The following is a 23302-nucleotide window of genomic DNA, read 5'->3' on the forward strand; positions in this document are numbered from 1 at the left end:
TTTTCCTACATTCCATGTGCTATTCTTAAGGCTAGGGACACCACAGAGAAAGTCCCTGCTCTCCCAGAATTTATATCACACAGGGAAGTAACAGACAAAAACAAGTTAGCAGATGAATTGGAAAGAAAATTTGAGATAGAGATCCAGATGAAAAGATCATGCAGCAGTAGGTTATGATAGAGAGTGACTACAAATAGAAAATACTTCTCTGAGGAATAAAATGTAGGCTGGTGACTTGAATGATGATAAACTAGCCATGTGAGGTTGTCCAGGCAGAGCAATACATGCAGAGGGCACGGCCAAGTGCAAAGGCACATCAGGAATGAGGGGTGTGCATGGGAGAAGCACGGGGCACAGGTGGGGAGTGTAAAGAGTAAGGAGAGTGGCTACTGGCCCCCTCAGAAAGCAGGGCAGGGCCAGATCGTGTGGCCATGTTGACCTTGGTGATGACCTTGGTGATGATCCAATAAACCCGAAGGTTTATTGGAATGGAGAAAGCAAGGACTGGGGTATTCTGATTTATATTTATAAAGCTCAGTCTGGCTGCTGTGTGGAGAATGGATTTGGGTGGGCCAGCATGGAATGAAGGAGACCAGTCTAGAAGTTTCTGTTGAGGTCCAGTTGAGGCCTGAGTGGAAGCTTGGACTAGGGTGGTAGTCTGGAATTGGAGCAATGGGGACAGAGTGGAGATTTCTTTTGGAGTTGTAACTATCCTGTCAATGGACTGGAGAAAAGAAGGGGATCAAAGATGGCTCCCACATCTTTAATTTGGGAACTAGGGATATGTCAGTGCTTTATTCAGCATATTCTCAGAAGCCGAGTTCATAAATAATATTTGGAGAAGAACAAGCCTCAGATTCCAGGGTGACTAACATGGATATCTCCTTGCCTCAGAGAATACAGCGCAGCACTGAAATTCTGCAAGACCTTACCAACAGGAACATCTCCGACTTCTTGGTAAAAACATATCCTGCTCTTATACGAAGCAGGTAAGAAGAGATTCTTTCATACTTTACATCCTGGCTCCCTGTAGAAAATATTAACTAGAGAGAAAAAATTTATTTGTACAACTTACCAACAATCAGGGCAGTGGAAAAAAAAAATCAGGGCAGTGGAAAATTTCTTCCCCCTGATTTACCCAAAAAAGCAATTGAGACAAATACAAGTAAAATGTAACTTAAGATTAATTCTGTTTTTGTTTTTTGTTTTATTTAGGCCAGTCTTCAAGTTTAACCCATGCACCATTAAAAATAAAATAAGAAAGCATAGAATGTATCCAATAATGCAGCCTCATGTTTCAGCTAAGAAAGACAATGTTTGGAGGGAGAGTAAAGGAGAAAAAGGAGAAAGGAGAGAAGCAAGTGAGAAAGGAAGAAGCAAAAAGGAGAATGGAACAAATCAGACCAACATAGGAAAAAAGCAGTGGGATGGCAGCATGGGAGGGAGCCCACAGGTTGGCCAGGGTTAACTGCTCCTTATCACGCCCTCGCTGTAAATTATCATCTCAATCCTTGCCCTTCAGTGTGCCAATGAGCTCTTCTGTGAGTGCCCCCTCTCAGCTCTGCAGCTGCTCTTTCCAGGCCCACAGGGGGGAAGAGCGGCTTTAACAGTCCCCATCAGAGCTTGACAAGAGCATGTTGTGAAAAGGGGATCATAGGAAACCCTGATCCAGCCTCCAAGTGCGCTGGGGCCTTAAAATAAAACATACTGTTTAATTTTCATAGTCCTTTCAGTTGCTTCCTCTGCCAGACCCTGAACAAAGGATAGATGGCCTTGGTTAACTAGAACACGCTGCCAGTGGTGAGAGCCGCTGCTGAGAAGGCGTGCCAAGCCAGCATTAGCAAAATGAAAAACACCTTTCAAGCACAAAAATGAAAGCAAGAGTGCATAATATTTATTCAATAATGCAATAAAACAACAACCATCCCAAACTTTGTTCTCAGCAGCAAATTTGCAATATGGATTTTGGGGTTTTGTGCTTGATGACAGTGATAGTTTGTGGGCCTGAACTATGAGGTCTAGAATTGGCATCTGCTCATTACTTGTCTTATAATTTTACCCCTGATTGGCTGGAAATCAGTCTCTTAACTTTGGGCTTGTACTAAGTCAGAACTTCTCCCAAGTGTGCAGGTGATTAATAATAGGGTATTGTTTATGCAGAGTGGAAGATAGGAGGGCTGCAGCCTTCACTCTACACTGCTGTAGTGGTTGCCATATTTTCTGGTTCAGATGGTCTGACAAATGACCTGACCACGGGACCACCCAGAAAGCCCAGAATACAGGTTTGACTTGGAGAGCCAGTGGTGGAACAGTCCTTCCTCTGCATGTGTATTTGGGCTGAGGCTCTGGGCTGGGAGGCTTCCACTTTGTTTGGATATCAGGAAATACAAAACTGCCCCGGAAGACTGAGTGGCCCCAATGAGTGTTTGGGAAGGAAAGTTAACACTACTACCTTTCTTATGGTATTCATTGTATGATTTGTTTTGGCTTTCAGCTTAAAGAGCAAATTCTGGGTCAATGAACAGAGGTAAGAAACTACTTTTGTAAGAAATTAAAATCTCAGGGGCACCTGGGTGGCTCATTTAGTTAAGCATCTGCCATGGGTTCAGGTCATAATCCGAGGGTCCTGGGATTGAGGCCCACATCTGGTTCCCTGCTGAGCAAGGGAGCCTGCTTCTCCCTCTCCTTTTGCAGCTACTCCTACTTGTGCTCTCTCTGTCAAATAAATAAATAAAATATTTTTTAAATAAAATATTTTTAAGAAGAAATAAAAATCTCAGATTGATCTATTTAAAATAATTGCACATTTTTAAAAAAGGCACACCTGGAGCCATGTGGGCTGTTCTGTGTATACTCAGGAATTCACAAGTCATGTCCTGAAGAATATGTGGGACCCAGAAGGTTCTCAGCAATAGATCTCCTTGGAGGGTATATATGGGAGGCAGTGTTCCCTGAAGAGGCATTCCAGAGCATTCTCACTCAGAGGGGGTCCTAAAACCTCAGAAGGATAACAATTTAGAGGGCTGTAGTGAGAGAACATTTAACTAAGCCCTGTTACTCTTTGGCCCATCCCTTTTGAGCCTTAGGGAGTCTGGCCCAGTCCCAGACTCACCCCGTTCCTGTGGCATTCTGGAGGCTCAAGTGGTTTCAGAGGTTTGGAGGATCATCCAGGAATATTCTGAGAGTGAGCTGACCTCCCAAGGTCCCTCAGGAATAGGGCCTCTAGAATGAATGCAGAGTTGATATTAACTTAATTTTTCTGAGTGGATTCTAAATCATGAAAGGGAAATCCTGCTTTTAGAATTGCTCCCAAGAGGGACTTGTGGGGCCTCAGTTGAAGCAGAACTGGGGAGTAGGACCAACTGAGTCCCTGAGAAATAAAGTTCCCCTCTTCTGTCTTGCCTAAGCAGCAGATTAATTTGTTCAATCAAGGAGTTTGGCTTTTATCCTGCTACTGAAGGGCTTTAAATGATAGCACAACAGGTCCAGATTGGTGTTGGTGCATGATCACTTTACACCTCCAAACAGTGTGGAAGATGGGTAAGAGCAGGAGAGATCCAGTGCCAGGACCCCAATTAAAGTGCTAAACGCAGAGTTAGGGCAGGGGATCTGCAAAGCACCGAAGTGGCACCAAAAATAAGTCATTGGTTGGGGTGTAGGGTGAGTCAGGGAAGACCTTAAAGAGAAGATGATGTAAGACAGATGCGTCCAAGTTGATCAGATGCTCAAAACAGGGAAAGGTATTCCTGGGAAGCTCGCAGCCCCACATAGGCAGAGACACCAAGGCAGCCTGGACCATCAGGGGCTCTGGAAGTGATCTGACATGGCTGGAATTTGCCACTCGTGGGAAGGCATAAGGAGGGGCGAAGTCGGAGAAGTGGGGAGAAACCAAACCCAGTAGAGATCAGGACTTATCCCGGGGGCAACAGCGAAGTGTTAATAGTTGGTTTGTGAAGTGGAGCTGTGTTGCTGACTAGTCCAGACAGTTCCCCTCCAAGTACACATTTCCCTACAGAAACTGAGAGAGCTATTGACAGGTATGAAGCACCACAGGCTTGGTTCTTGGCACTGACTTGAGGGCTTCTTGTTCCCTTGTCAGGTACGGAGGAATTTCCATTGGAGGAAAGCTCCCAATCCTCCCCATCACCGGGGAAGCACTTGTTGAATTTTTAAGCCACCTTGGCCAGATAATGAATGTGAGCGGGGTATGTAAACAACCTGGAGATTTGGGCAGAACTTTGGATGTGCTTGTGATCATGAAACAGAAATAATCATGAGTGCTAAGTGGGGGGAGGGGAAACCTTGTGCTTGTTCCTTATGGTTTTCTAGGGCCCTATCACCAGAGAGGCCTCTAAAGAAATGCCTGCTTTCCTTAAACATCTAGAAACTGAAGACAACATTAAGGTATTGGTTCTACATAATCTGCCCTAGAGCTAAAAATTCACGCAAGCTAGTGATTTTATTGTCCCAACTTAATTACATTCCCTCCCTTCTGCTGCTGAAATCTAGCCTGGAATGTCTTCCAGCTGCCAAACCCTTCCTCCTCCTCACATTCTTTTTCCTGAAGCTCATTTTTTTCTTTAAACAGCTGGAGCACAGTCTAACAAAGCCCCCTCTCTGCCCTGTAGGTGTGGTTTAACAACAAAGGGTGGCATGCCCTGGTGAGCTTTCTCAACGTGGCACACAACGCCATCTTACGGACCAGCCTGCACAAGGACAAGAATCCTGAGGAGTATGGCATCACTGTCATAAGCCAGCCCCTGAACCTGACCAAGGAGCAGCTCTCAGAGATCACAGTGTAAGCCACCGTGGCCCCCAGCCTCACAGCCCACTGGTCACCCTTTCTACTCTGTGGACACCCCAAGATGATTCTCACTAACATGAGCTGCTGGGCTGGATGTCAAGGTTGTTAAGTCAGGCACACATGAACATGAGACTTTCAAAGGCCTCGTGTATCAAACTGCTTGGCCATTCTTTCTCTTCGTATTTATTTAGAAAGTAAGCATATATTTGGTTCTCTTCCCTTTTGGCTCTTGATAGCAAGTTGCTCCTGGAGCTTACACAAATATTCTCCTTACCAGTTTGCAAAGTGGCTGCCGGGAACTAGGAAAGTTGAGCCAATCTTTCATCTCCCTGGGAATAATCGTCTTAGATTCTCGTAATTTCCCTCAGATGGCCAGGCTTTCAAGATGTCAACAGATCCTAGCCTTCCTCAAGCTTAGGCTCTTACTGCATAGCTTCAGGCAGTAAAAGACATCAAACTTGTGCAATTCGTAGTGTATGTGTGCTCTGTTTGAGACCTGACTTTGGCAGGAATGGCTTTGTTAGTGTGAACTTCTTCTGGCAAGCTATGAGGGTCCTCCTGTTCCTATCCCAGTGTATTCGGTGCCCTGAACTTGCCCTGAACATGCCAAGTGTCATTGGCTAAAACTTGGGCACTAGTCACTGAGCATTCCTTTGGACACCCTCTGAGGCCCTCAACTGAGGAAATATAGTCTGTTCTATGAGGAAATAGAGTCTGTTGAATCTGAAATAAAACATAGGAGTCTTCTGTGGTTATAAAGGTAGTATATAAAATAGTGTGTGTTCATTAAATAAAGTTTATAAAACAGAGTTTTTAAAACTTATTTTCTACAACCCTACCCAGTTTTGGATCTTACCTCTAAACATTTATGTATGTTTCCTTCCAGTTTATTCTCTTCTTCCTACATGTGTGGATCATGTTCTTTGTAGTTTCATCAGCACAGGGACTAGCAAATGTGGTGCCTTGTGGGAATTAGCAAAAAGTGCTCTTTCTCTGTGTAGGCACTGTCCCACACCAGAGCTGTGGCTGGTGTGTGAAGCTCAGGTGGGACTTCAGCCCACACCTACCCCTTAGCCACATGCTTTCTCAGTGATCCAGGAAATGGTGAATGGAGCCAAGCTTCTATAGAACTGACATGTTCTCTTTTCACTTAAATTTGCATTATGAATATATGCCCATGTTGTGATACATGAGTGAACAAGATTTCGCAGACCAAATCGCTATTTACATAGAAAATTCAAGAGTTATCTATAGACAAATTATGGTATCTAATAAGAGCATTATAGTGTATGAGATTACTATAAGAATCCATTTCTATGCACCATCAACAAATAATTAGAAAATGTAATAAAATTTGTTTATTTTATTAACATGGGAAAATATTTGATATTAACATTAATGTTAGTAGTCAGTAGTAACATGGAACAGGAAACCCACAAATATCCATTTACCCAGTTTGATTAGCACAACTGAGTGAAACGAGCAGCTTCCAAGGTATTCTGGAGGCCATTACCTCCCACCTCCAGTTGGGTAAGGCCTTTCCAGAGCCTAACTTCATCCTTCTGCTTCTGCTCCTCCTTCTTCACCTCTCTCTCCTGGTGTCTCATCCTGCTGCAGGCTGACCGCTTCAGTGGATGCTGTGGTTGCCATCTGTGTGATTTTCGCCATGTCCTTTGTCCCAGCCAGCTTTGTCCTTTATTTGATCCAGGAGAGGGTAAACAAAGCCAAGCACCTCCAGTTTGTCAGCGGAGTGAGTCCCACTACCTATTGGCTGACCAACTTCCTCTGGGACATTGTAAGTGTCAGGTCATGGCACCTCCCTTGCCTTCATGGGCCCAACATGGGCAGGTATTTGTCTGCTCCAAGAGGATATGGCAGGGTGGGGCTCTTGTACTGCCAGGGCTGTTAGCAGGTGCTGTGCTAAGGGCTTTGTGTGTTTGCTGGCTCTTGGAAAGGCACAGAATTAGGAGCTCCAAGCTGGGGAAGGCTCAGCTTAACAACTGCTGAGTTGGGGCTCTACGTGCCCTCCACCAAGGGGCCTTCTGACCCACTGAATAATCACTGCACCACAGGCATGATGCTGGCTTTCCTGTGAATAATCTGGAGCTGAAGAGGTAATACCAAGAGGCCCTTCATCCTACATTCTCTTCTTACACCCTTTCCAAAGGGGGAAGGATGGAACTTCTCCTGTGGTAGAGTCACCAAGTAAATATAGAACATTGATTAAATTTAAATTTCAGATAAACCAATTAATGATTTTAGTATAAGCATATCCCACCCACCCCCCCTAAATATTGCATGGGACTTACTTATACTAAAAAAATTATTTGTTGTTTATCTGAAACTCAAATTTAAATGAACATCCAATATTTTTATTGGCTAAATCTGACAACCCTACTCAGTGGTGTTACTTTGCTTTCCCAAAGTAACCAGACCTCCACTAAATGAGATTAGCACCACTTTAGGTAAAATAAAGAGAAAATTATTTACCAAGTCAACAGCAAACTGCTGCCTCTCTTAGAACCAGGATTGTTGGGGGCAGGAAGGAGTCAGAAATAAACTGGCAGCAAAGCCCTAGTTATAATGTAGCAGGGATCATTATGACAAATATTAGGGTTATAAAGACATGGTTTCTTTTATCTTTGCTTCCTAAATGCAGCCATCACTGAACAATACAAAACCAGAAATCATCAGTAGCAACTAAATTCTTTCTGGTCTGCCCTATCTACCTGAGAAAACACGTTCAAATGCATGTTTTCACTTTGGACAAAAACATCACTTGTAGCTACCCACCCTCCCCTGTGCTTTAAGCATGAAAAGGAGCTAGGCTCACCTGCACTGAAAAGCTATTAAAATCCTGGGGTTTGCATTTTATTTTTTTTTTAAAGACAAGGATTATAGAATTTACACTTCGAGCTGACCCATGCATGTGCCTAGCTACAGAGATCTGTGAGCCTAAGGAGATATATGTGGATAGCAGGATAGAGTGTCTGAAAGTGTCTAGCAAATAGACACTTGGCTGGACAATAAAGAGTTAGAAGATGATGAATATGACACTAGCAGGCTTCTGAGGCTCTAGAATTTTAAGGCCGGCCTGAAATCTGAACTCTAGGATCTATAGTGTTGGAGCTTAGCATCCTCATTAGCCAGCAGCAAAAAGATATCATATATGCCTGAGGGTCAATGTTAAGTGAATGAACAAACACGTATTGTTTATATAATTCACTCAGCTCAGATAAAATGTTTTAAGTACTTATTTTTTATACACCATGTATTTTCTTTTAAATTTTGAAACAATCACAAAATTGTCATAAATATAGTTCAAGACTATTTTTCTGGGCCACTTGAGGGTAACTTCCCAAAAGATGACCTTTGCGTGCGTACACACACACACACACCCTAGCACCTCTGGTGTCTACCTCCTATTAATGAAGACACACCCCATACAATCACAACATAACTGTCAACACCAGGACACTAGCATGATGTGTCACCTCCATCTTTTCCTCAGACCCCACTCAAATTTCACCAATTGCCCCAATAATGTCTTTTATAGGAAAGGATCTAGCTCAGAGTCATTGCATTTAGTTGTCCTGTTCAGTCCCCTTCAGCCTGGAATGGTTCCTAGTCTTTTCTTGACATGCACAGCCTTGACACTTTTGAAAATCACAGGCCAGTTATTTTGCAAAATGTCATTTAATTTGAGTTTGCCTGATGTTTTCTCATGATTGGATCCAGTTTATGGCAGTGGTATCATGAGAGCATGCTTTCCTTCTCACTGCATCTGACCAGGTAGCTTCGGATTTCAGTTTGTTCTATTACTGATGATGGTCACTGTGGTCACTTGATTTAGATGGTGTCTGCCGAGCTCCTCTACTGTAAGGTTACTATTTTCCCCTTTATAATTAATAAGAATTGGGGGAGTGGTACTTTGAAGCTATGTAAATATCCTATGTTATCAAACTTCCCATTTATTCATTTATTTGTGTGTGCCTGCATAGAGTCATGGTTCCTATGTTAATAAGTTACAATCTGATACTATTCTTACTTATTCTTTTTTTTAAGATTTTATTTATTTATTCATGAGAGACAGAGACAGAGAGACAGAGACAGAGACAGAGGCAGAGGGAGAAGCAGGCTCCATGCAGGGAGCCCGACATGGGACTCGATCCTGGGTCTCCAGGATCACACCCTGGGCTGAAGGCAGGCACTAAACTGCTGAGCCACCTGGGCTGCCCCCCATTCTTAGTTATTCTGATGCTGAAATTATCCTGCTTAGCCAGTGGGAGCCCCTTCAGGCTGGCTTTTGTTTCCTCTTGTGTCTCCATCTTACTTGAGCACCTGCCTGCTCTCTGGCACAGTGAGATGTTCCAGGCTCATCCTGCACTTCCTGCAGCGCTGTCCTGGAATTAGCCATCTCCACGAGGAGCCCTGGTTCCTTTCAGTGGAAAAGGTTCCTCAGAAACCAAGATCTCGATGCTAGATATGGTCACTGCCACTGAGGTATCAGTGGTTTCAGGCCTTCTCAGGGGAGAGAACTAGAGACACGTGTGTATGTACATAGACAGGCACACATTTACATCTGTATTTCTCTGTCTACACACCAAACAATATATGAGTTCACTAAAACCCCTAATTCTAATCCAACACTACAGGCTGTCTATCCATCCATATTTGTGACTCTTCTCCACGAGTGAGAAACTGGCTTCTATTACCCCACGAGTGAGAAACTGGCTTCTATTACCCCTGATTCATGTACCTACCCGAGCAGTACACCTGTATGTAATAAGTGTCCCATCTCTGCCACCATCCTCTCCCTCATGTGGAGACACCCACCCCTCCCTGCTCTAGCTGCCCCCCATTTGGAGGTCCTCCTCATTCTTCTCTGGCTCTGATAGCCCCAATCAGATCAGCCCCCTATAAGCCCCCTACACCTTCATACACCGCGCACCAGCCTACCTTCTGTGGGATGTCCTCCTCACCCTTCTCAGTTCTCATCCTGCTTGGGACCACTGTGACACCTGTAACCCCACTGTGGCTGCCCACCTCTCCCTATCTGTCCTAATGGCTTTAGGACTGAATTGTGTAGGAAGGTGAAGGAAAGGGATAAAGTGGTAAAAGGTTATCATCTATTTAAACTTCATGAGGCCGAGGACTAAATATTTTAGATTTTTCTAAATTCAGGAGACATGCTTAGAAAGTAGAATCAATAGGACTTTGTGACCAATTAGAGAAAATGAGAGATCAGGTGGAAAATTCTAATTCATTCTCTCAAAAGATAGAGGCTAAGGTTTCCTGCACTGGAAGTGGAAGTGGGGAGGGGTAGGAGGACTAGGGACAACCTAATGTACGTTCGCTAATGGAGAACGGTTTAGACAAATAGCATCAGAATCCCAGACCATTATAAGTGCCGGAGGAGCCTGGCCCAGCCCTTGTTCTACAGAACAGAAAACAGAGGTCCCAAAAGGTTAAATTTCTTATTCTCTTCTCTCTTCAAGATGAATTATGCTGTGAGCGCTGCACTGGTGGTGGGGATCTTTGTTGGGTTTCAGAAGAAAGCCTACACTTCTCCAGAAAATCTTCCTGCCCTCATTGCACTGCTCATGCTGTACGGGTGAGTTGTTCGGGCCATTAGCTAATGCCACCAAAAGGGAGGCCAGGGACAGGTCATGCTCTTCTGACAGAAAACCAGGGTTTCTGGCAGCCAGATTAGCTTCCAGCCTCCAGCAGGATGTGCAGCTACTGAGCAGGAATCAGGCTGGCTTCTGTTTCAGACTCCAGGTATTTCTGAGGCTCAAGTGAATCTTCTTCCACTCACACTGGGGCCTGCCCAGGGTCTGGGAGTCCGTCACTCCCCTGCCCCTCACATGGCTCTGATTCTGATTCATCCATAGCCAACCTGTCCATTTCAGTGTCTCCAACTGTACTGGCCAAGAGTTATTTGCACACAGAAGACTGCAGCTGAAAGGCTGCCCCTGGGCCAGGGCCAAAGGATGACACAGGGATTAAATCCTGTAGAATCGTAGAGCAAGGCTTGCAACTTTATATCCAGGCCTTTGATGTACTGTGTACATACACTTGGACAAGTAATTACCCCATCAGGGCCTCAGTTTCCTCATCTGTAATGGAGATAATGGAGATAATGACACCTGGTCCTTCCCGTGGGGGTCAGGGAAGTCTTGCCAGGAGCAGTGGTCTCTATTCATCTCTCTTGGAAATAAAGAATTCAGAGGCCAGTGTAACTGTGACATACCAACTCAAGTCAAATGTAAAGATGAGCCTCCTAGGATCTCAGCGTAGCTTTGCTGATCCACCTGTAGAGTGGGAAGCATTGCAGTGTAGACACTGCACTTCCACCTTGTTAAAGGCACATTCACAGCCACCATGTCACTTGCTTCTCACAAAACCCCCTTGACGTAGTCAGGGAAGGCATCATTATCTCCCTTCAAAGATGCGGAATGAAGACCAAGGGGTAGAGCAGCTTTCTGGTCTTCCTGGGACTCTCGCCAGTTCCCACATGTCACTCTGAGTTAGGGGAATGCATTGTATCTAGTGGTACAGCAAATGGAATGGAATATTGGTACTCTGTCCCACTGCATTGTGTCATTCCACACAGATGGGCAGTCATTCCCATGATGTACCCAGCATCCTTCCTGTTTGATGTCCCCAGCACAGCCTATGTGGCCTTGTCATGTGCTAATCTGTTCATCGGGATCAACAGCAGTGCCATCACCTTCATCTTGGAATTATTTGAGAATAACTGGGTGAGCATGACTTGCGTGGCTTCCTTGTTTGATTACTAAAATATTAAAGTATTTGATGATCAAGCAGAGCCACAGGCAAGTACTGTGGCTGGATAATCTTAGTATGTATGTGAATGCGAATGTGGCTTCCTCCTGTTCTCCCTCTCTCCCTCCTTCCCTTCACCTTCCCCCCTCCTCTTCCCTCCCTCCCTCCTTCCCATCTTTCCTTCCTTTTTTCTTTAAGCTCGCTTGATTCTAAGTTTATTTGTGTGCTCTGGGTGTCATGGTTTTCTGAGCTCATTCTGCAAGCTATAAATGACCTTTTGTGATCCTAAGCTTTTAGATTGATTGTCTTACTCCTTTAGGGTTTCCTTGGTGACTTTGGGTGTTAGTTTTTCTACACACACACATCCACACATGTAAGTAATGCATTCATGTGATTTCAAAATTAAAAGGGACCAAAAAGGCATACAAAGAAAGTTTTTCCTACCCCTGTTTTCCAATCACCTACTTTGCTTCCCCAGAGACAGCCTTTCATTTCAGTTTCTTGGATGTTCTGGCAGCAAATAAGCAAATGCATAAATTTTCTTTCTCCCAGTTTCTTACACAAATTGTAACAAGTAACATTTGTTATTCTACATGAAACTTAATTCAAAGGACAGAGTTATAAATCTATGATGCTAAATGACTCTTTTTTTTTTTAGTTTTTCAAAATACTTTTTCTTTTTTTTAATTTATTTTTTATTGGTGTTCAATTTGCCAACATATAGAATAACACCCAGTGCTCATCCCATCAAATGCCCCCCTCAGTGCCTGTCACCCAGTCACCCCCACCCCCCGCCCACCTCCCTACACCCCTAGTTCGTTTCCCAGAGTTAGGAGTCTCTCATGTTTTGTCTCCCTTTCTGATATTTCCCACTCATTTTTTCTCCTATGAGCTATCAAGTATAATTGTCCTGTCCACACTCCTCAGACTTCTCCTTGCCCAGAAAGAGCTAGCCAGGCTAACCCCCAAAACAATGGCAATGGCTCCAGGGCTGTCTCTGCTCCACATTCCCACTCCCAGCCGGCAGCTTCTGAGCCCTGGCTGTGGCTGGCCTGGAGCACTCTCAAGCACTGGCAGGCTGGCCAAGTGCCTGTGTCCCCATTGGCCTCTCTAGCCCGTTCCTCCCTCACTAGGACTTCAAGTTCAGAGGGTAGGCACCAGCCAGCACATCGGCATTGCTGTCCTGTGGTCCCTGTCCTCACTCCTACCTCCGGGCCCTGCCAGGAGAACCTAAGACAAATCTGCACTAACCCCCAGTCCTATGGCCTCATGAGTGATTCTTTCCCAGACCTTGTCAGACTTTCTGCAACCACTAAGCAAGAAACAAAACCCCATTTGTCCCACGACTGGTCAAAAATGGACCATGTCACAGTCAGACCCCAGAAGAGAGATGGATGAGAAAGAACACAGACTGCTGACGGCAGAGCCTCTGGCAGACTGAAAGAGTTCCTCTTCAGAACTGTTTGTCACGGGTTCACAGCCCACTAAGTTTTGAGAGATTGTGTTACTTCAGAATAAAGAGTAAGCTCAAAGCAACTCAAAATACTCTCCCTCCTGAGGCCTGCACTCATTTAGCCAAACATTTACCGAGCACACCCCCTCATAAAAGCTGGTTGCTTTCATGCACGTGATCAGATAGGCAGATGCTGCAGAGATTCCCAGGATCCCTCAAGAGACTCCCAGGTCCCACTAGCCACTGCCCCTACTGAGTCAAGACGTATCGAACACCATGTAATGGATGTGCTGATGTAAACACGTGTGACCTGCTCATCCCACCCTGCAAGAACTCCTGTTCCACCCAAGAAATGACCTGTGTGCCAAGCCAGGAACCGATATGAACCACAGTACCTGACATTCCATAAAACAGTGTGTGATAGGGCACCAAAAGAAGGAGACAGATAAGACACTGCAGACCAGAGTGGGACCAAAGAGCTGGGCTATAGGGCTCAGAGAAGCTAGGTAGAGGAAATTCAACTGGGCCTGGCTTGGAATAAGTAGGATTTTATTAGCCCATGTAACTAATAATGAGGTGCCTACTCTGAGCTAATCATTGAGTAAGGTAGTTAGAAAGTATCAAAATAATTAGGACCCAGTCTCTATTGTCTGGGGACCACTGACTAGTGGGAACAGCAGGCAAGTAAAAAATAATTAACCCTGGCTGACAATATTGTAAATACTAGGGGAGAAAAGTAGGTATTTTACATGGGAGCTTGAAAAGACTTTTGAGAGAAGGGGTTATGGTGCTAGTTTTTTCTTTAAGATTTATTTATTCATATATTTATCTATCTCACTATCTAGCTATTTATTTATTTATGTGGGAGAGGGAGAGAGAATCTCAAGCAGACTCCACACTGAGCGCAGAGCCTGATGCAGGGCTCAATCTCACAGCACTGAGATCATGACCTGAGCCAAAACAGAGAGTCAGGTGCTTAACAGACCAAGCCACCCAGGGACCCCTCCAGCTAATTTTCTAAAGAAGGACAGGAATCTGCCAGAGAAGAAAAGTGGGGAGAGCATTCTTTCCTAGCAGCAACAGTTAATAGGAACTGGGGGATGCAGAGGCCGATAGGCCTTCCCTTTGGCACGAGCTGAGCTAAGAGCAGATGAAAGACCTAGGACCTAGTGACAGCTCACAGCTGTACCAAAGGAGAGAGAACCAGGGCCGCACTCCCAGCAGCTGCTGCATCTCCTGGGAAGGCTCCTGTGTAGTTTCCAAGTGAGTCCACGTGACAGCTTCCCCAGACAGGCTAGTGGCACCTCCTGTGTGCTTGAATGGCTGGTGGCACCTCCCATGTGTATTCCAAAACCTCTGTATCTGCATCACAGATGTGTCCTGTGGCCAGCCTGGCTGCCGGGCCTCCCTCTGTCTGCAAGTCTTCCCCTGGTCCTGCCCTGTGAGGGCACCCAGGCCACACCCTGCTCAGGAGGGGGCAGGTGGTCTCAGTCCCCATTACTGACTGCCCTGCTTTTCTTTGTTTCAGACACTGCTCAGATTCAACGCCATGCTAAGGAAGCTGCTCATTATCTTCCCACACTTCTGCCTGGGCCGGGGCCTCATTGACCTGGCACTGAGCCAGGCTGTGACAGATGTCTACGCCCGGTTTGGTGGGTGGCATTCGAGGCCTGTGGAACATGGCCCTACATCCTCTGCGTGTGGGAGGGCTTGCAGCCTGGGCTGGGGCTGGGAGACACCTGGTTGGTCTGAGAGTGTCCTGCCCAGAAGGGATCAGCTGCCTCTGCCTCTTTGTCTGAGGAGCCCCAGGAGGTGTCACGAGCAGGCTCCTACTCATCCCTACTCTGATTAGAGACACCAGGATGAAGAGGGGTTCTCAGCTGTCGCTTACTCCTTTGCATAAGGCCTGGTCCAGCTGGGCCAAATGTTGTAACTAGGTCTTTAGGGAAAGCTGGGGCAGCTGAATGGACTTAATTCCTGTCCCCAGGTGAGGAGCACTCTACAAATCCATTCCAGTGGGACCTGATTGGAAAGAACCTGGTTGCCATGGCAGCAGAAGGGGTGGTGTACTTGCTTCTGACTCTCTTCATCCAGCACCACTTCTTCCTCACCCGATGGTACGTTCAGGCCACTGCCCTAAGGATGCCAACAGGAGCTCATTGCATCTGTCCAGGGACTTGGCTTCACATCCATGTAGTCATCTCTTCTCCCACTAGCCCCACTCCATATGGGTTTTTACACCCTTAAAGCTTGGTTTGTTCTGAATTACACAAGGAGAGAGACAGTAAAATAGACTCATTGGAATTTATGAATTCCAACTTATTGGAATTCCAATTCCAAATTATGAAATTTAGAAATTATGAAGAATTTAAACTTTAAAGTATTTAAAATACAGTTTTTTTATTTTAGTCACTAATATTTAATCCCTCTCACTTCATTAACAGATACTCATTTTAAGTTGGAAAATAGCCTCGCAAATGATAATGGTTAAGGGAGATCCAAAGTAGAGGGAAATTCATGCATTCACAAGAAAATAGACAAAGTGGGCCCCTTTGCTAATTAGAGATTTGAGAGTGGAGACAGGGAGTAATATCATCCCTTGGGGGTGATATCCAAGGCGGCTAAAGCCAGGGGCAGGTGTGAAGGGTGAGGGGCGGTGATTGTGCCCCCCTGAGGCGGGAGGCAGAGGTGGGCAGTAACTGCCAACTGTGACCCAGCCCAGCAGTGCCATTCTTCCCTGGCTTCTTGACCCAGGCTTTGCCTCATTCTGACACAAGCCCCCAGGTTTCCAGAAGGCTCTCCCTCTGCCATCCAGGCTGACCTTCACTAGGGCTCTGCCCAGGGCTCTGAACTGCAAATCACTGGGTCCTTAGAACACGCTTTCCTGGACAGTGTTTTGTTCCTTATCTTTTCATCCTCTCAGGCTGAGTCTGGCTATATGCAAATAAAGATTCAGAGGACCTGTTTTAGGTTTTGATCCATAGGGAATCAAGTTACTAGAAACGAATCTACCTCCCTACTCACAGGGTTGTGAGGATTTAACGAGATAATAGGCATCAACACACTTGGAATAAAATGATGTGACCATGAAGTGGTGCTAGTTATGGGGGACAATGTGAGGAATTGATGTCCATGGGACACTCAGCCCTCACAGGCCCCCCCTCTGTGCCTTTGGCCACATCTTGAAGAAACCTTGCAGTAGGAGAGAAGAGGCAGGCTTATTTACCAAAACTAATTAGCTTCAAATTCTGATGTCAAATAATTGAGCAAGTCTGGCCACGTTGAGCCTGAAACAGCACCGGAGGATCATTCGATGATCTCTGGCTACAGGAAGCCCACAGCCATGCTGAGAGGCAACCAGGTAAAGAGAAGAAGGGAAGGGCAGAAGAAAGGGTAATTTTGGTAGAGGACATGCTAATGTGAGGAGTTCAGGATGGCTGTGAAGGGGGAAATTGAGAGGGATGAGTGAGAGAGGAGCACGGAGAGGTAAGCAGAGCCAAGTCCTGAAGTGCCCTCACCTTGGTGAGGACTTCAAGTTTAAGCCTGAGGGCAGCAGGGAGCTGTTAGGGTGTTTTACTAAGGCAGGTAAATGATCTGCCAGGACTAGAAGCAGAGAGACCAGGCAGGAGGCCGTGTTGGCACCCAAGCAAGAGTCAGCGGTAGCCTGGGTAGGAGTAGGGGTGAGGGGAGATAGAGAAAACATAGGTCAATTGGATAAATGGTAGACAGGACAAGATTTAGAGATGAATCAGATGAGGCCAACAAGAGAGGAAGGAAAGACGATAGGCCAAGGTGATCAGGAAGGGTTTCAAAAGAGGCTGTGTCTTTAAGGATGAGGAGGCTTCTGTCTGTCAGGGCAGGAGGAAGAGAAGGCTGAGGCACTGGAAATGCCTGCAGAGGCTGGGAATCAGGGAAGATTAGCAGGGGCTGGGGACCAAGGCTTGATCAAATGGTTGGGAGAGGAGTTAGTTCAAGACATAAGTGGGAGACGGGTGACGTTTACTGAGTGCTTACCATAGATGAAGTGTTTTAGTTATGATAGCGGCTGCCAGGATTTGAGTTCTGACGCTGTGTCAGAGGCTGTGCCAAGTTCATCTTCTCCACAGTCCTGTGAGGTAGACACTGTTATCCCCTCCCTACCGAATGGCTGAAGGAAGTTGAAGGAGGTTTAGAGGTTCAGTGACATGCCCAAGGTCACACACAGAAAGGCCAGGACTGGAAACCAGGGACACTGTGCACCAACACAGTCCTGTCTCCTTTACTTCCTCTAGGGTTTCTGAGCCTGCTAAGGAGCCCATCATAGATGAAGATGATGATGTGGCTGAAGAAAGACAAAGAATTATTAGTGGGGGAAATAAAACTGATATCTTACGGCTAAATGAACTAACCAAGGTAAGGAACTAGGTGTAGATGACTGAGGTTGGCAGGGCCAGTCTGAGTCCAGAGATGGCACAACATTGTAATTTTCCTTTTGTAGAATAAGCAATATTACCTATGCAAGCAATTCATTTTCCTAATTTTATGTAAGATTGTCATCACTGTGTTGTAATTTGCCAAGAACTTCTAATTCCAGGGCATTCTCTCTAATGTTCATCTAGGGCACCAGCACAGGGCTCAGTATGAGCCCTTATGACTGAGCCTCACTAATCCTTTTCCCCTCCATCTCTGCACAACCGTGCAGTGTCCTGGGGCTCACAACACCTCAGTGAACACCCGCCAGTATATAGTAACCTCGTCATGTCGGTAGTTCTCACCTCAACTGTCCTGTGCTCCTGCTCTCTCCTCTCTTCCCTCTCTAACCCTCTCTCAGTTCTCAGTCCAGTTTCTCTGCATCCTGCAGATCTATTCAGGCACCTCCAGCCCAGCAGTGGACAGGCTATGTGTCGGAGTCCGCCCTGGAGAGGTGGGTACCCAGCAAAATCCTGTGCATGCCTCTTCTCCCCGCTAAAGCAGAGCTATCTCAAAGAAATCAAATGTAACCACATAGGTCATTTTAAATTTCCCAGCAGCCCCATGAAAAAGGTAAAAAAAAAAAGAAAACAGGTGAAATTAATCTTGATCTTTTACCCAATATATCTGAAATATTGTCACATCAACATGTAATTTATATAAAACATTATTGATAGAATATTTTGCATTCTTTTTTTAGTTTTCAAAATCCAGGGTGGTTTTACACATACAGCACATGTCAGTTCAGACTAGATGCATATCAAGTGCTCAGTGGTCATTGTAAGGGAGGAAAATCTACCCTTCTGGGTTCTCTTGGTAGGGCTTTGTAAATTGGACTGATGGAAGACAGATTAAGAAGAGAAAAGCAAACAGACATTTATTAACATGTGCATGGCACATGCACAAAGGAATGATCAGAAATAAATGACACAAGCAGTGGTTAGAACTTGGGCTTATATAGCTTCTTGACAAAGGAATGATACATTTTTAGAGAAGTGACGTGACAAAGGAAAAAGACCATAAGTCAGTAGGGGTGGCAAATAATAGAAAGGCAAATATGGGGTAAACTAATGCTAAATAAAGACTAGTTAGTGAAGTTTGCTATGTAGATACTTCTGGCACTGTCTCCAGACTCTAAAGTTGCTACTGGCAGTTAACTTTTGCTCTTCCTGGTAGAGAGGACAAGAGGGGACACCTTATAAATATATGCCCCACTTTTAGCCAAACAGGGAAGGGAAGAGAGCTTTTCTTGTATCTGCTACTTCTTAATTCTCTTCAGCTCAAAGTCATCCTTACACCAAAGTAGCATATCTTGGGGTGGCAAACTCAGCTAGCCTATTCCACACATGTCTAGTGGCCTCAGTAATGGCAGCACAAGTCAAAAATGTTTCCCACCTACCCATACCTGACAGTCTATCCTCTTTGGGCCTCTTGGGCTCTAGGATGAGGCCATTTCTGTGTCTTCTCCCTCAGTGCTTTGGTCTTCTGGGAGTGAATGGAGCTGGCAAAACAACTACATTCAAGATGCTTACTGGGGACACCACAGTGACCTCAGGTGACGCCACTATAGCAGGCAAGAGGTGAGTGTCCTGCTCATCCCATCTCAGGGTGTCTCTCCCAGGCCCAGGGCCATGTTCCCATCGCAGCATAAGGAGAATGAACGTGAGACCCTGCACTGAGGATGACTCTGAGTGCATGGAAGATCTGTGCAGAAGAGTAGGCCTCTAAGAGAGCACAGTCCAGAAAGCACAAGACGTAGACTGTCTGGAAAATTGAATTGAATTATGACTGTTAAGACATGCCCCTGTAAGCATGGGTTCTTGGAAACTTCTGTAAAGCACTAAGTCAGTGGTTCTTAGTCTTTTTGGGGTTATAGACTCCTTTGAGCACCTGATGAACACTTGTACTTTCTTCCTTTTTTTTTTTCTTTCTTCCTATAAAAATAGGCCATTATTGGGGCACCTGCCTAGCTCATTTGGTAGAGCATGTGACTCTTGATCGTGAGGTTGTAAGTTTGAGCCCCACACTGGGTGTAGAGATTACTTGAAAAAAATAAAATCTTAAAAAGACACACACACGCACACACACATGCACACACACCATCATCCCCCTATTATCTCCCTCCATACATTTTTGCAAAGAGTTTAAAGGAATTTACTGAGGCCTGAAGTACATTTATGATCCTGCAGGATCCCTGGGTCCCAGGTTAAGAACCTCTGTGATGAAGCATCCTTTCTTTGGTTTGAGTTTCTAGATGGGGACTGGTTGAAGAGCCTTCAGGGACTTTAGTCTGATTTGGCTATTTCTGTGCTGATGCTTGGCTTGGCCAGGCTAAGGAGCCTTTATAAAGGAAAAACTGGCATGTGTCCTTGGATTCTGGAAAGTGCCTGCTGCTCTCTGTAATAAGGTGTGAGTAAACAGACTGGTCCTCTGTGGCACAGGGTCAGGAATGTGAGCCTATGCTGCTTGCCACTTCCCAGGCTGCTCCCTGAACAGCAAAGCTCATAGGCATTAGAAGTGCCTGGAGGACCCCTCTGCCCTGGTTTATAAGTAGAGTTAGGCAGTGCTGACTTCTGCTCAGCATCTGCCTGACTGAGGCCTCCTTCCCTCACCTGGGAGCCATCCTCAGCAATATGGCTTCAGGCTCACTGGACATGGCTCAGACAGGATGAATTTGGTTCTCTGATCTTCCCCATCCATCCCTGTTGGGTCTGCTTGCAAAAGAACAAGCCGGAGTGAAGTCAGGCTGTGGCCAAATCTGTTTCATCTGCAGATCCAGCTTAGCCTACAACCAAGCAAATAATTTGACAGTGGTAGCAAAAGGCATCTTGAGGGACCAAAGAATAGCAGGCAGGAGGATATAATAGGACTTACCATAAAACATCAAGTGACACAAGTCCAAGCAAGACACAGCCTGATGTCCCTGATGCCTAGAAGATGGAAGCTAGATGAGGTGGAAACTAGAGCACAGCTGTAGGTTTAAGATACAGGATTGGGTTTCTCTAGTAGTACAACTCCCATGAATTTGGCAAAGTACTCTCCTTGCTTCCCTGGGTAGTTTTAATTGGCCCAGTCATACTGAAGTACTTTTTGTTATAGTGGGAGAGACTGCATAGCACCTCTCTGTCCCATCCTATTGCATCCATCTTTTAAGCTACAAGTGAAGCAGGAAGAGCAGGGAGAGATTAGACCAGATTAGATAATTTATTTTTTTCATCAAGGCAATGTGTCTTCTTGTGGGAGAGAAAGGGAGTTGTATTTTCTAGTGGGAATCAAAGGGAGTTGATAGAACTCAATTCACTTCTTCTTTGTTCCCTGCCAGTCTCTTGCTCTGGGTACTGATCTGACTGGTTCCTCTTTCATTTACTGTATCTCTGCCAATAAACCCAAATGGAGAAGTTTACTTTCTTTAGGATGCTGCATCTTTTCTAGTTACTTCCCAAATGTCTGAAAGGGATCAGAAATCACTGGTCATTTTCTTTTTCTTTTTTCTTTTTTTTTTTCTATTTTATTTTATTTATTTATGATAGGCACACAGTGAGAGAGAGAGAGGCAGAGACATAGGCAGAGGGAGAAGCAGGCTCCATGCACTGGGAGCCCGACGTGGGATTCGATCCCGGGTCTCCAGGATCACGCCCTGGGCCAAAGGCAGGCGCCAAACCGCTGCGCCACCCAGGGATCCCTCTTTTACTTTTTTCTGTTAAAGATCTATTTATTTTAGAGAAAGAGAGGGAGTGTGTACTGAATGGGGGGAGGGGCAGAGGGTGAGGGAGAGAGAGAATCTCAAGCAGACTCCTCACTGAGTGAGGAGCCCAATGCAAGGCTTGATCCCAAGACCCATGAGATCATGACCTGAACTGAAATCACAAGTCGGACACATAACAGACTGAACCATCCAGGAGCCCCTCACCAGTCATTTTTTAAAGCCTGATCTTCCCTTTGTTTTTAAACCCACATATGTTGGGCAGCCTGGGTGGCTTAGAGGTTTAGCACTGCCTTCAGCCGGGGTGTGATCCTGGAGACCTGAGATCGAGTCCCACGTCAGGCTCCCTGCATGGGCCTGCTTCTCCCTCTGCCTGTGTCTCTGTCTCTGTGTGTGTGTGTGTGTGTCTCTCACAAATAAATAAATAAAATCTTTAAAAATAAATAAATAAAATAAACCCACATATGAGGTGATCCATTCCAAAACTATTCAATACCTTTGAATAACAGGTATTCAGTTTATAGACAGAGAAACTTGGAAAGATCTATTGGATTCAAAGCTCAGAATTTCAGTTCATCATTTTCTAAACAAAGGGTCCCTGCTTTGATTTAGAAATGTTGTGCACATTTCTGAAGCAAAGCAGAAGAGAAGAGATAGCTTGCTTATCCTATTGGCAGTTTTCCAGCCCTAGCTCTCTTGTCCCCATCCCCCTTTGAAGGAAACTTGCTAATTGCTTTTTCTTCTTGCAGTATTTTAACTAATATATCTGACGTCCACCAAAGTATGGGCTACTGTCCTCAGTTTGATGCAGTTGATGATCTGCTCACAGGGCGAGAACATCTTTACCTTTATGCCCGGCTCCGAGGTGTACCAGCAGATGAAATTGAAAGGGTAAAAAATGGTTTCTTGTTGGCACTCAGGAGTTTCGTAAACCCTAAGCCTCTTTCATGAGAGTGAATTTATTTAGAGATGGGAAAGTTGGAGCATGCTGTCCACTCAACAAATGCTTTCTGTGTGTCTACTATATGCCAAATATTGTTGTAGAAGATGGAGGCTTAGCAGCAAACAAAACAAGAAAATCCCTGGCTCCATAAATAATATAATATATGCATTTACCCTTTGATTCAGCAATCCTACTTCTGGGAATTTACCCCAAAGATATACCTCCCACAGTGCAAAATGCATATGCACAAGGTTATTCATTGCATTAGTAGTCACAAAACACTGGACACTACCTAAATATTCAGGCATAGGACATTGATTGAACAATTTATGGTATAGACACATAATAAATGCAGCTGTTAAACACATACACACATACACAGAAAATCTCTCTGAACTGATCTGGAGTTACTTCCAAGAGATATTGTTAAGTAAAAAAAAGCAAAGGGCAAAAGAGCACATGTAGAATTCTACTTTTCTCCTCCACTATTTTCTATTTCAGTATATAGTTGACATACAATGTTACATTAGTTTCAGGTGTATAACAGTGCTTTGATAACTCCATACTTTAAGCATTACCCACCAGAAGGGTAGCTACCATCTATAATATTATATATATATATATATATATATATATATATAATGCTATTATAACACTGTTGCAATGACAAATTCCAGGGCTGGGACAGAATAGGTATCAAATGAGCCTGGAACATCTTATTAAGCCAGAAAGTAAAGTGCTTAAAAAAAAAAAAGGCATGTCACACCTACACAGGAACCATCTTAAAGGGTGTCCTAAATAGCCAAACATGGGACAATTTGAACAGCAAAATAATAAATACCATGGTAAATTAAAAAACATCGGGGGAAACATAGGAATTCCTAACTTCACAGTGTTAAATCAATAAATAAGAGCAAAGATAGTTCTTGCCTATACTCAAATGCTGAGAACCAACAGATTAGGGTGGAAGAAACTACAGAGTTGGAAAATCGTTTTTCAGTGATCATAGTAAAGATTGGATTGCACAAGAATCAAGGGAAAATTTTTTATGAAAAGCAAGATATTTGTATAGCTAAGTATCTCCCACAGAATGCTTGTTGGTTGTGAGGGGAAAGCATAATAATTTCACAATGAAGAAATTAGACAATACCTTTATTTGGG

At 44.8% G+C, this 23302-nt stretch overlaps 1 protein-coding gene and 1 long non-coding RNA gene across 2 annotated transcripts in view; one reads left to right on the forward strand and one right to left on the reverse strand.

Moving 5' to 3' along the window:
- Nucleotides 1–23302, forward strand: part of ABCA4 (ATP binding cassette subfamily A member 4) — a 128119-nt gene that overhangs the window by 93420 nt on the left and 11397 nt on the right. The window contains 14 exon segments of the mRNA XM_049111658.1: nucleotides 895–989; nucleotides 2495–2527; nucleotides 4100–4205; nucleotides 4330–4404; nucleotides 4629–4798; nucleotides 6422–6599; nucleotides 10303–10418; nucleotides 11421–11568; nucleotides 14575–14698; nucleotides 15034–15163; nucleotides 17318–17438; nucleotides 17887–17949; nucleotides 18969–19075; nucleotides 21948–22089. Of these exon segments, the coding sequence (XP_048967615.1) occupies nucleotides 895–989; nucleotides 2495–2527; nucleotides 4100–4205; nucleotides 4330–4404; nucleotides 4629–4798; nucleotides 6422–6599; nucleotides 10303–10418; nucleotides 11421–11568; nucleotides 14575–14698; nucleotides 15034–15163; nucleotides 17318–17438; nucleotides 17887–17949; nucleotides 18969–19075; nucleotides 21948–22089 (1608 nt within the window).
- Nucleotides 1927–3618, reverse strand: LOC112640850 (uncharacterized). The gene is made up of 3 exons (XR_003124299.3): nucleotides 3113–3618; nucleotides 2825–2991; nucleotides 1927–2715 (listed from the first exon to the last, which is right to left on the reverse strand). It is a non-coding gene; the product is annotated as an uncharacterized LOC112640850 (long non-coding RNA).

Source organism: Canis lupus, chromosome 6 (genome assembly GCF_003254725.2).
Source record: "Canis lupus dingo isolate Sandy chromosome 6, ASM325472v2, whole genome shotgun sequence".
NCBI classification, from domain to species: Eukaryota; Metazoa; Chordata; class Mammalia; order Carnivora; family Canidae; genus Canis; species Canis lupus.